This window comes from Bos taurus, chromosome 17 (genome assembly GCF_002263795.3).
Source record: "Bos taurus isolate L1 Dominette 01449 registration number 42190680 breed Hereford chromosome 17, ARS-UCD2.0, whole genome shotgun sequence".
In the NCBI taxonomy this organism is placed as follows: domain Eukaryota; kingdom Metazoa; phylum Chordata; class Mammalia; order Artiodactyla; family Bovidae; genus Bos; species Bos taurus.
Genome location: NC_037344.1, coordinates 68,413,801 through 68,426,898, shown reverse-complemented (window position 1 = coordinate 68,426,898; position 13,098 = coordinate 68,413,801). Strand labels below are relative to the sequence as shown.

The window sequence follows — 13,098 nt, the reverse complement described above, 5'->3', positions numbered from 1 at the left end:
TTAATGGACTGGATATTTGATGATACTAAGAAATCATTGTTAAATTTTTTAGCTGTGACAATGGTAGTGGTACTGTTTTTGAAAAGGGTTCTTATCCTTTACAGATACATACTGAAATATTTACAGATGAGATGATATGATATCTGAGATTTGTTACAAAATAATCCAGTTGTAGGAATCAAAGGGATACAAATGAAATAATACTGGCCTTGGTTGACAATCATGGAAGCTGGGAGATAGATACATAATGACTTCCTTACACTCTATTTTTGTACATGTTCTAAATTTCCCATATTAAAAATTTTTGAAAGGACACCTTGAAAATACTAACATGTTGTTTTACAATTAATCTACCTTAGTTTCTTTTTCAAGAACTATGATCAAACTCAATCAACCATAAATTCACTCATCTAAAATCAAGACAGACACTCATGTACCATGTTCTTGGACTATGTATTCACAGTTCAACTGACCACAGGAAAAAGTAGTTCTGTACTTTTGCCCAAAGTAGAATTGCCCCAAAATAATCACTGTAATTATTTAAATTATCAGTAGCTTTTCTATTAAAATATCTTTCAGATCTTCCTTTTCATTCATAGGAACAGTGTGCTTAAAAACAGCATCCCGTACCTCTCAAAGTTATTTTAACTAAAGAATGCATACTTTTGGAAGAGGACCTGAGGTCTTCTATTTGAATCTCCAGCTTATTCATAACAGACGAATAAGTTGCTCAGTTGCTCAGTCTTTGCAACCCCGTGGACTCTAGCCCACCAGGCTCCTCTGTCCATGAAAATTTCCAGGCAATAATACTGGAGCAGGTTGCCATTTCCCACTCCAGGGGATCTTCCCAACCCATTAACAGATAAAATACTTGATTAAAAGACTGTTCTAAGAAACACTGAACCTACACTAAGCAACGGACCAGAGGTTTAAATTCAGAAGACCCATGAAAAAACTTCAGAGAGGGGTCCTTATTATTTGTTATGTAATAATTTGAAAAACAGATAACTATCAAAGCAGAGCAGGCCCTGAATGTAGGGCTGCTTGGGTTCCAGTCCCCAGTCTGGGTCTCATTTGGAATATGCTCTACTCTTACCCAGGGAGGGCCCACTGGACAGCATGCACGCCTGTCAGTGAAGCATGTGTTTTTGCCGGCAAGAGTCACTATGAACATGCAGTAGTGCTTGAGGAACTGACAGTCATTCTGTAGGATGTTATAAACAAATACGCTCATCAAATTGAAGACCAGGAGATAGCTTTTAAGAAAGAATGAGGGACTTCCTGGTGGTCCAGTGGTTAAGAATCTGCCTTGCAATACAGGGAATTGGGATTTGGTCTCTGGTCAGGGAAGTAAGATCCCATATGCCTCTGGGCAGTGTAACTCGCGTGCCACAACTAAGACCTGATGCAGCCGACAAAAAAAGGAAAAAGAATGACCATTCACCTACCAACATATACAGAAAGATCAGGCCAAGCTTCAGTGAAAGCATGAACTCGCTCAGAAGTCACTAGCTCAGCAGAACTCTAAGGAAAACATTTCATTAATTAACCGTGGACTTTTCTGCCAGTACCAGCAGGACATATTCTATCACAGCGTGGTGATGGCACCTCTCTCAGTGTAATGCTTGAGCATCAGTGAGTCTACTTAAATATTTACTTATGAATATCCTCTTCCATCTTGAAATAAAATTTCACACTAGAGTTTTCACAGAAGAAAATGGGAAGCATAATAAAATGTTTTCAAGTTCAAAGCCCACTTCTCTGATGGACAATAACTTAGTGGATCATAAGTCAACTGTAAAGCATCGGAACATAAGACAAATGTTGGAGAACTAACTGAAAACTCAGGGTCCAGAGGAGACAGCACTACACTCCTATGGAAACCACAGGCTCTAAAACAAGTCCCACAGCGCCTGCTGTCCCAGCTCTTCTAAGACTTGATCATCTTGAACTGTAATTGCTCCAGAAGCACCTGGCCCTGCTTCCACTAGCCCATAAGTTTCCTGAGCAGTTCACTCATCTCTGTGCTCTCAGCAACTACAGACCACACAGAACATGCCTGGCAAACATCTGATGAGTGAGGGAAGCAGGTGTATGGAGGGCTAGGCGGGGAACCCAAGACGGACATATTCAGAGAGCCCAGGTTTCCTTACCAGTTTGGGCCTCCACCCTGGCTGTCAGTGCTGTACTGTGAAACGACCCAGGAGAAGTTCCAAGAAAGTTTATGTAAATCAAAGTATTTAAAAATCAAATGCTTGCTATTTAAACCAAGGGAATCTGCTATTTAAATGGAATCCATGGTAGAATTGTTTGTAACAGGGAATGAGCAGCCCTCTTTGCAATGAATACACCTGTTTCTATTCTGAGTCTGCTTGCAACAGGAGACACCTGGCTCAAATCTACACCTCGCCTAACCATCACTTGAGCAACACTTTCACACTGTCTGAAGTTCTCGATCAGACTAAAAAGGAGATAAAATAAACTGATACAATCCGGCTTCTGGGCAAGTTTCATGAGTATTGCCTGTGCCCGATTTTTAATTTCAGACAGTGAGAAAGTTTCCCAATAATGGAATCCTGGAGGGCAGCCAATGCTCCATGGAAGCCAGGCTCTGGGCTATTCAGCTTCCCTTGGTTGATATGGAGTGGGCAAATAAATACAACAGCCCTTGAATGAGGAGCTAGCTGACTGCCAGGTAGACAGTGTATTTTAGGGGAGTGCGTGATCAGTTGTGTCTGACTCTTTGCGACCCCATGGACTGTAGCCCACCAGGCTCAGTATTCCAGGCAAGAACACTGGAGTGGGTTGCCATTTCCTACTCCAGGTGATCTTTCTGACCCAGGATTGAACCCACATCTCTTGAGTCTCCTGCACTGGCAGGCAGATTCTTTTACCACTGAGCCACCTGGGAAGCCCCAGTGTATTTTTAGAGCACATCTTTAAATTCAAACCCAAAGCAATAAAGTTGTCGTTTTCTATGATTTGGCACAGGGACAAGTCCTAGTCAGAGATGCGGGGCATACAGTAGACATTTGATAACATTTGTTAGTCAGTTCCAAGATAAAGATATGACTCAAGAGACAAGTTTCAGAAATCCTGGCCATGGAGACAGCTTGAGGCAGAAGGAAAGTCTCAGTTCCGTTGTCACCTCCAGTCACTTAGAACAACGAGGACAGATGGTGGCCAACAGACTGATTTGTTGGTCAAAGGTTTAAAGTTTCAGGCAATGTTTCATGGATCAAGAATTTGGTTGCCAGATTTAGCAAACGGAAGTACAGAATGCCCAGTTAAATTGGAATTTCAGATAAACAATTAACGATTTTTTAAGATAAGTATTCCCAAATATTGCATGAGACAAAAAATTACTGTTTATCTGAAATTCAAATTTAATTGAGTGTCCTGTATTTAATCTGGCACTCTTACTCTAGAGAAAGTGGAAACATACGGTGACCCACAGACCTCCTTACTCCACTGAGACTTCTGAAGCCCTGTTCACAGAAATGCTTAAGGAGTTTAGATATGGATGAAGAATCTATTTTCTTAAGAGTGAAAAAAGATGTTGATCAGAGTCACCTACTCTGAGGCCCCAGAGAAGAGAAGGGCCAAAGAATTACATGATCAGGACAGGTTTCTCAATCTCGGCATGACTGACATTTCGGGTTGGATAATCCTGTAGAGGGGCGCTGTCCTGTGCGTTCCAGGACTGTCAGCAGCATCCCTGGCCTCTACCTGCTAGATGCCAGTAGTGCCCCCCTCCCCACCGCAAAAATGTCTCCAGATATTGTCAAATGTCCCTCGGGGGCACAAATCTCCTCTAGTTGAAACCACTGAATTAGAAGAAATGGTCAAATAAACAGAGAGTGTCATACTCATTAACCAGTGGTCACAGAACAAAAGATTCTTCTCGAGGGAGAAATTTTCAGCTCAGCCCGGGGGCCCCCTCAGGCCAGTAAGAAGGATGAGAGGACTAGTTATTTCAGCTAAGACGATCAGAAACCCTTCATTGGCCAGAAGCACTGGAGGAGAATCTTCGATGAGCCAAGCCGATGAAGTTCTGCAAGGCAGTGCACACATCACAAAGCAGGGAGACGCACCCAGCCTTTGAAGACGTTCCTTTTAAGTTAACCTCCCTTCCAACTAAACTTTTTCCAAATCTCTTCCTGCCATTTGGAAGCTGAGTGATTCTCAGCTGAAAAGGCCTGTATATACGAGGTGCAGATGGCAGCAGTTATGGCCCTCACCAGATGCTGCAGTCTCTAATTTGATTGAAAGGATATAATTAGACAACAGAAACACTTTAATGAAAGAGCAAAACATGGAGGGAGGGAAGGATTGAAGGCCCTTAACTGATGCCAAAACACCCACCAGTAATAGAGGCTTTGAGTCTGGGGAAAAGGAAGGGGAAAGCCCCTTAAAAGGACAGTCCCCATCCTGTTTATTTCCCCATAGACACAGGAATAGGGATTTTATTACTGTAGATTTCCACTGTATTTTATGTGGGAACAATCTGATTAAAACCAGAAGAAGTCTTCGGAAGAACATCAAAGAAAAACAAATATGGCTTCTGTGGTCATTATTAAAAATATTTTTACCAGTCCAATAATTTTCTTTGAAGATGAATTTTTATAGATTGAACAGCAGCAAGTAATTTATATACTGTGATGATACTGGTTAACAATCCCTACTGTTCTAGAATAGAACTACTTGGCCGCCATGTTTTCATCCAATGTCAGGACACCAAAGAACATGGACAGCCACTTAACGTTTGGAAGATATCAAGAAACTGGGGAGAGTTAGTCCTATAAGTCAACTCTACAACTGTTCTGAATCATCTTTAAAAGTTGCCTCTGCTGTTTTTATTATTTCCTAGCTTTCAAACTTTGAGTGTGAGTACACTGCTCTGGTTCTAACCAAGAATCTAACCAAACTGAAAGAAGTCCAGCCCTCAAAGTCTGAAGTTGCTAATGTGGTGTGACACTCTGGTTTGGAAGCCTCCTCAGCCCACTAGAAGTGGGACCCCGCCCTCGTGGAAAATTGAACAATAAAAGTTTAATGCTCTGGCTACTTGCCAGGGATTAAATCAGTGGTGAGAGAAACTAGAAGCTGGGCCCAGCAAAGGGGCAGCTCCGAGAGGGTACTGTTATAAGTAGGAGGGAGACGCAGCCTTGTGTAGGAGGTGGCCCGAAATCTTTTGTCTATAAAGTTCTTCCTAGTCCCCAACCTCATTCCTCTTCAAACTGGTGCAAGTCCAGGCGAGGGAGGTGTTTACCTAGAAAGTGGTTTAAAGGCAGGTGGGGAGTGGGAAGATTTCCATAGAGAAGAAAAAGGCAGGTTTCTGTGGAGTAGCCATTTTTGAAGAGGGACAACCTTCTGACATTTCTACAAGGGCTTCTTTGCTTTCTCTGTTCAATCTGAATCCAGGATAAGGTCCCAGAGGTGAGGTCTGGGGAAGAAGCACTGCTATCTTGAGAGGAAGACACTGAAGACAACAGAGAAAGGGGAAAAATACAGAGTGACGGCAGGCTCCTCTCCTAGACTCACGCTTCTGGGTTCCAGCTGGATTCTCAAGATCAAAATAACATGGGAGAATGTCAGTCAGAGTTCTCACCCATTCACCAGGAGTCAGCCAGCAACTAACCTGCCAGGTGACGACAGGGGGCTTGAGGAGACCTCACCTCAAAACCTGCACAGGTAGCTTGCTAAGGAACACATTAACTTCCTCCTGTTGTCCTTATTCAGGAGGCAAAAACCCAGACAAAAGCTGCAGATCCAAACTTCCGGCCTCTCCCAAGTGTTTTGCATTAACTGTTCCACAGTACAAATACAATCAACTTGGTATGTTTGTTTCATTTTGTTTTTTTCAAAAATGTTTTAAAATAATCAGCCACGCTAAACACATTGTTGTTTTTCTAAAGGCCACTTTATAAAAATGACGATAGAACCATGGAAATAAAACTCAACTGTTTAGGAAAATGATAGAAGTTTGTTTTCTCTTTTTTTTTTCTGGCTTTTTTTTTTTTAATATCTCAGGGCTGGTGCCACCTGCTGCCTGGGCTTTCCTCTGAGAAACAGATCTCTCAACAGTTTGATCCAAGCAACATCTGCATAGCTGAACAAACCCTGGGCTGGTTCTGAGGCAGGCTCTATTTTCTTTATGTACTGCACACTGAACCACACTGAATTTCTTTTTAAAGCTTTTTTTTTTTTTTTAAAGTCTTAGTAAAGATCCAAATGTATGTGCATGAAACTTCCCTCTCGGACACATTATTTTTAATCGTGGTAAAATATACATAAAATTTACCTTTTCGACCATTTCTTAAAAGTCTTTTAAAGTCAGCTACCAGTAAAAGGTAAAAATTCATTCACCAAAATCATTTGCCTCCTTGTCACCTTTTCAGACCAGTGAACAGTGGGAAAAGAAAATCAATACACATGGACCTAGAGCAGGACTTGGTCAAGTACAGCCTGTAGGCCAACTCTGGCCCATTGCCTGTTTTTGTATGTCCTATGAGCTAAAATATGCTTTTTAAACTTTTAAATGGTTGAAAAAATTAAAACTTGTGACACGTAACAATTACATGAAATTCGATTGTGGGTGTCCATATGAGTTTTACTGGAAGACAGCTACTCTCATTCATTCACATTTTGTCTATGGCCTCTTTTGCCCTACAAAGCCAGAGTTGAGTAATTGCAGCAGACAGTACATTGCCCACAAAACCCCAATTATTTACTGTCTAGCCCTTTATAAAAAATGATTGCCGACACCTGATCTAGGCCTCAGATGGCATTATAGGCTTGAAAATTCTACACTAAAGATGATATATTGCCCATCACACCAAATCCCTAATCTGTACACTGTGAAGAAATTGAAAGCAATATATTTTACCTTCATCACTGATTGCCTTTGATCCAAATAACCTAAATCATAAGTAAGCATATCAAGAATATCTCTATTAAATGTACCGAGTTGCTGTTTCTTAGCAGTGAGCTTAAACTGAACTTCTTTTTGCTGTAAGATTTATAAAAAGTCTCATTACATATCTCAAACACTTAAATAGCTTTGTCAAGGAGTGAGAAGTTTTCACAAAAAGATGAGAGTTCTTTGATGCCCGGTCAGTTCTGACCATTTCCCTGTCTCTTAAAACTAAAAGCATAAAAGAAACTGGCATGCACGTTGGTCCCCCTCACTCCTCTCAGCCCTTCTGTTCGTTCATGCTAAGTCCCTTCAATCATGTCCGATTCTTTGCCACCCCATGGGCTGGCTGTAGCCCACCAAGCTCCTCTGTCCATGGGATTCTCCAGGCAAGAATACTGCAGTGAGGTGCCATTTCCTCCTCCAGGGGATCTTCCCAACCCAGGGATTGAACTCGTGTCTCTGGCATTGGGAGGCAGGTTTTTTGCAGGTAATCCTATTAACACTAATGGAGTCCCCACAAGGGACAAAGCTCTGTACACTATGAAGTTCTTACTGTTAACTGAACTCACAGGTTTTAGGGCAAGACACATTACTGTCTAATGGGACAAATTCTAGATGAGGAGCTAGAGGAGAATGAATATCAACTATAAAACGATGTTCATGGCAAATGTTACCAGAGTTGAGACACTGCTGACGCACACCCAGCAGGCCCTAAATATGGTGAAACACTGATGGTGAAGGTGAAACACTGAAGGTATTTGCCTTCAGTGGAAAACTCAGAGCTAAAGTCCACCCAGCCTTCTCTTCCTACCTCTTGGCTGTCCCCTGCAGGTTAGTAAATTCCAGATGGGAGTCCACGTCAGAGAGTCCATGGCCCTGGCTGCCTTTCTCCTTGAAGAGGGAGTCTAGATTCCACCACTAACCTCTACATCCCTCCTTATCTGTTATGAAGGAAGAGAGAGGATCTCAAAGGATGAAGAGAAGGGAGATCATTTGGGGTTGGCTATACACTGTAATTAGAAGTATCACTGATAGGGAATGAGCTAACTGTTTTCATAAAGTCAGCATTCAAAAATGCAAACCACCAGTAATTTAAATATTACAAAATTATGCAGAATGTAAGTATTGAAATAATTTTTTCCATCCACAAAATTTTAGAGAAAATTACAGTATCAAAAATATGAAATGGCAAACCTGACATATCTTCAGAGTAAAACATGTTTTTTATTGGAATGGATTTTTAAAAACTAGTGGGTAGGCTCTAGACAGGATGTGATGGTGAAGAAAAACCATGTGTTATCTCCCTTAAATTGCTCTGGAACTAAAGAGGAAAAGTCACAAAGGCACTGATGTATTATATCAAGATGGCAGGGAAAGAAGCTGATGAGGCTCACTGAATTGGGAAGATGGGCCTTATCACAAATCATTTCATAATGGTTATTTATTTGTCTCTACCCCAGACCCACTCTTCCCAGGTGGCTCAGTGTAAAGAATCCACCTGCCAATGCAGGAGACTTAGGAGATTTGAGTTTGATCCCTGGGTCAGGAAGATCCCCTGGAGGAGGAAGTGGCAACCCACTCCAGTATTCTTGTCTGGAAAATCCCATGGACAGAGGAGCCTGGCGGGCTATAGTCCATAGGGTTGCAGGACTTAAGGACTAAGCAAGCATGCAGGCACACACAAACCCCAGACCCTGCAATAAAAGCACACCGAGGTTTGAGGTTCACGTGACATAAGGGCTGCTGCACTTGACCCTTTCTACTGAAGCAAAGGTGCCTGAGGAGGGTGCCACCTTCCAACAAGCATAAGCACACAGCAGGCTCCCTGAACACTTTTCAGAGCTATTACTTTGCCCTTTCCAGGAGAGGAACCAGTTTATTTCCACCCGTACCTCTCTCCATAGAGGACATTAAATCCTGACCACAGAGATGGCAAAGTGGAGCTAAGGGGTTACTAGGTTACAGTTATGTTGACATATCCTGGCTCTCAGAAAGTTCCTCCGTCATTCCTCACATACGGTAAACAGTACAAGTGATCAAACTTTTGCAGAAGTTTTTGTGGATGTCCCCTTAAGAGGCCACTGATCACTCAGAAACCCCTTCCTGAGCCTAAGCTTTACAGCACTTGGAGAGCCCCCTTCTACCTCTCTCTCTAAAGCCAAGCCTTGCCTTTTACGGGGTTTAATCAGATTGGAAGCTCAGAGCATTCCCAGCGCAAAGGAGGTGTCCAGCACTTGGCAAACTGTGAAGCACTATAAAAAGAATTCTTAAATGTGTTCAGTGACTGCCTGCTGTGGGTGGATGTGTTACCTGCAGTATATCCTTTAATCTTCACAACAACCAGCAAGGGAATTGCCATCATCCCTCCTTTACAGATGAGGAAACTGAGGCTCAGAGAGGCACAGCCCAAAGTCAGGCAGTAAGTGACAACATTAAACTTGATCTTTATCAGGAAACCAAGCTGGCAAGTAAACAAAGCAACCCAGAGTTTTCTTTCAGCAGCAAAATCCTGTCTCTCCAACATCACAGTCTGCGACTTTGGGTGGAGAGCCCAGAGGCTTGAGTTTTCCCACTCAGGCAAATCTGTAATGCACTTTTCCCACCCCTTTCCCTCACGTCCAATTCCCCACACTTGAACAACCTGCTGAGGAAGGTACCTGGGCCAGACAACGCCCTCTTGCCTGCTCTTCAACTTGGGAGAGTTCTGCTGCAAGGAAGGGTGTGAGGGCAAGCTAAGCAAGTTCCAGCTTCCATCCTGGTCTAGGGCCCCATGTGGGGAAAACCTGGCCTTGACCTTGGCCTGGGGAGCGGGTGACCCTGTTTAAAGTGTGGAGATACTCACGGGAAACGGGGGCTCTGCGTTGCACTGGCACGATGAGCACACTAAACTCTAGGGGAGACGTTTGCCATCACCCCCTTCCTTTCTTCCTCTCCCCACGCTGGACCTGCACCTGAGTCCCGGGGAAGTTCAAAGTGGGCCCCGGGGGTAGGGGGTAAGCGGACGTGCAGGCAGGGCAGAGCCGGTCGTCTCGGGACCCAGATCCGCCTCTACTAGTAGGGCAGGCAGGTCAACTCGACTCCTCACGAGGCGCAGATTACAGAGCTGGGCTAGCAAGGCGCAGACCCGGGCAGAGGGGCCAGGCTCCGGCTCTCGTCGCCTCTCGGCACCCGTTGAGGAGCCGGGAGGCGCGGGGCCCGCGGACGTGGGAGGGAAAGGGGCCGGGGGGCGTCGCTGTGGGGCTGGCGGAGGGCGTCCTGGCCCGGGGTGTCGCTGAGGGGTTTGGGGTGGGGGCGGGGCAGCGTCCCCAAGCGGGGCGAGTCGCCCCAGGGGACTGGGCTGGGGGTGCGAGGTCCAGAGAGGGGAGACCTCCCGGCCCGGGGGCGCGTCGCTGAGGAGCCTGAGGGCGTCTCGGGTCCTGAGAGGGGAGACCTCCCGGCCCGGGGCGGGGGCGTCGCTGAGGAGCCTGAGGAAGGGTCTGAGGCACTGAGGCAGAGAGGGCGCCGGCCGGGGGCGTCTCGGGTCCTGAGGAGCAGGGCCGCCTCGTCCGAGGGGCGTCGCAGAGGAGCCTGAGGAAAGGGTCTGAGGTACTGAGGCAGAGAGGGCGCCGGCCGGGGGCGTCGCGGAGGGGCCTGAGGAGAAGGGCCGCCTAGTCCGAGGGGCGTCGCTGAAGGGCTGGAAAAGGAGCCCCACCAAGCAGGGGCGAGGGAGCTGGCTCCCCGGGCGGGCTCAGCGAGGGACAGGCGGCGGCGGGGGGCTCGCTCACTCACCGGGTCCGGGGCCAAGGCCGGGGCTGGGCGCGGGCCGGGCGGCCAGCGTGAGCGCGGCGGCGGAGAGCAGGGCGAGGCGGGCGGCGGGCGGCGCCATGGGCCGTCAGTGCGGGGCCCCGGGGCGCGGCCCGGGGGAGAGGGGGCAGCGCAGGGAGCCGGGGGCGGCCATGGGAGCGGGACGCTGGGCTTGAGCGTGGCCCCGCCCCGGCCTCCCGGCCGCCCCGCCCCGGCCCGCCCTCCCCAGCGCCGCCACCACCCCGGCAGCCCCGGGACCGCCCGGCTCAGCCGCGAGGCCCGAGGGGCGGAGCCGACGGCGCCCGCCCGCGCCTGCCACTCACGCGCCAGGACCCGCCCACATCCCCCCGACTGCACCTGGCCCCGCCCACCGGCGGAGCATTCACTTGGAAGATTCGAGGGGCGGGACCTACAGGTAAGGGGCGGGGCTTGGGGCACCGCCTCCGAGTCCCCGAGTGGAGGTTTGACCCGGCTGGACCGGGCCGGGCGCCCAATGACCCCTGCTCCACCCTCACTCGGGTCGCGACCCACACGCGGGCTCAACCGCAGCCGTAAAAATCAAAACAGCACTTTGCAAACCAATTTTCTCTGCTTGGCTCATCGCAGCGGTTTTAAAAAGGGTGCTCTGGAGTCAGCCTGACCGGATTCATATCCCACTTGATCACCTGTAAGATCTTGAGAGTGAAAGTCGCTCAGTCGTGTCCGACTCTTTGCAACCCCATAGACTATACAGTCCATGGAACTCTCCAGGCCAGAATACTGGAAGTGGGTAGCCGTTCCCTTCTCCAGGGGATCTTCCCAACGCAAGGGATCGAACCCAGGTGTCCCGCATTGCAGGCGGATTCTTTACCAGCTGAGTCACCCGGGAAAGGAAAAATAGCTGTCTTATTTCAACTTCTTCATCGGTTAAACGGGGGCGTTGATAACAATTACTCCCAAAGCGGTGGTACTAACGAGAAAATGCGTGGAAACTTATACACACACATAGTAGGAGCCTAGAAAATGCTGAGTTCCTTTCACCATGCCGATTCTTGCAGGCACAAAAGAGGCAGCATACTGACCCCTGGTTCCGAATCCTAAAACACATCTTTTGTCAACTAGGGTAAGTAAGTTCCCTGCTCTTAGTCATCTGCAAAATAGAAATAATAAAAGGCCCTCACAAAATTAGGTTAGATTCCATAGAAACAAGTGAAGCTCCCGACCCAGAAGTGGGTGGGGCGACGGTGCTTTCTCAGACACTTGGATCCCGGGCGCAAAGAGCGCGTGGCGGCTCTCGGCCCCCGTGTGGCCGGCCCATTGCTCCTCACTCTCCGGCAAGGTCTTCCCTGCCCGCCCCAGGGTCTGTGGTAGGCCCTTCTCCTACCCCGCACTTCCCTAGGCAGAAATTTTCCTCCGGCTCCCGCCGAAAGCGCCGCGGCAACGCCCCGCAGGGCAGGTCCGGGCGATGCGCCGGGAGTTTTTAAGTCCCTGGTACCAGACTTGCAAGTGCGGGCCTGCGCCCGGCGCGGCGGCGGAAACCTCCGCCCTCTCATGCAGACTCGCAGCGCCCTGAGCGGAGCTGGGCTCTCCCCGGCCCTCAGCCTCCCCGGCGGGCCTTAGGGACACCGTCCCCTGCGCCCCCTAACCCCCCGGGGGCCGTCCCCTCGCCTGCCACTTCGCCCCCAACCATTCCTCCCACCCCGTCCCAGCTGCTTCCAGAGGCGCCCCAAAGGCGCACCTACCTCCCACGAGGCCTCTGGGCTCCCTCCTTCTCCACCCACACGACCCAGCACCCTGACAAGAGTCATCTTGTTCAGTCATTGTTTTCCCTGTGTCATTCCCGAGGTGGAGACTCGTCTGGGCTCCTTGGAGCAGGGGGCCGCCCCTCTCCCAGGTTCCCGGAGACACTCCCTCCACGTCCCACCTGGTATCTTGCACTTAACTTACCCTCTGTCTTCTGCACCATTTCCGGTCCTTCCCCACCTCCAAAATTGCCTCCTGTAACACAACCTGGGAATCCTTCACCTCTGAACGTGCACCCTCCCAAGCAGGAGCCGCTTGAAGGAGAACAAAATGGGGGAGATTCAGGTAGAATGATCAGCACAAAGTGAGTACTTAGGAAAGGGGATCCTTCCTTCCTTCAACAAATGCTAAGTGAGGAGTCTGTCAAAAGCACCAAGATAAGAACTTACAGTCTGAACTGACACTCATACAGAGGGGAGAGGCTGGGAGAGAACCAACAAGAAAATAATGTGATTTTCGGAGATCACCAAGTAGGACAAAGACAAGAAAATGATGATATTGACAGAGGATGCTCTGTGGCATGTTTTAAACAGTCCGCTAGGGGATGGTTTTAGCAAAGCAGAACACAGCTCTCTATAGTTTATGAGGTCCTTTCACATCTCATCCTAGTTTCAGAA

General features: G+C 48.0%; 1 protein-coding gene across 3 annotated transcripts in view; it reads right to left on the bottom strand.

The window, feature by feature from the left end:
* The window catches only part of KREMEN1 (kringle containing transmembrane protein 1), a 99,436-nt gene extending 86,777 nt beyond the window's left edge, over window positions 1-12,659 (bottom strand). For 2 of the 3 annotated variants that reach the window (XM_059876427.1, XM_024977817.2), the window contains exon 1: window positions 10,685-10,868. In XM_059876427.1, coding sequence (XP_059732410.1) covers window positions 10,685-10,781 — 97 coding nt within the window. In that variant the 5' untranslated portion in view covers window positions 10,782-10,868. Of the gene's footprint in view, window positions 1-10,684; window positions 10,869-12,625 lie in introns of those variants that run through there. The other variant, XM_059876428.1, reaches the window with a different exon arrangement.
* Between the last annotated feature and the right edge of the window lie 439 nt (window positions 12,660-13,098).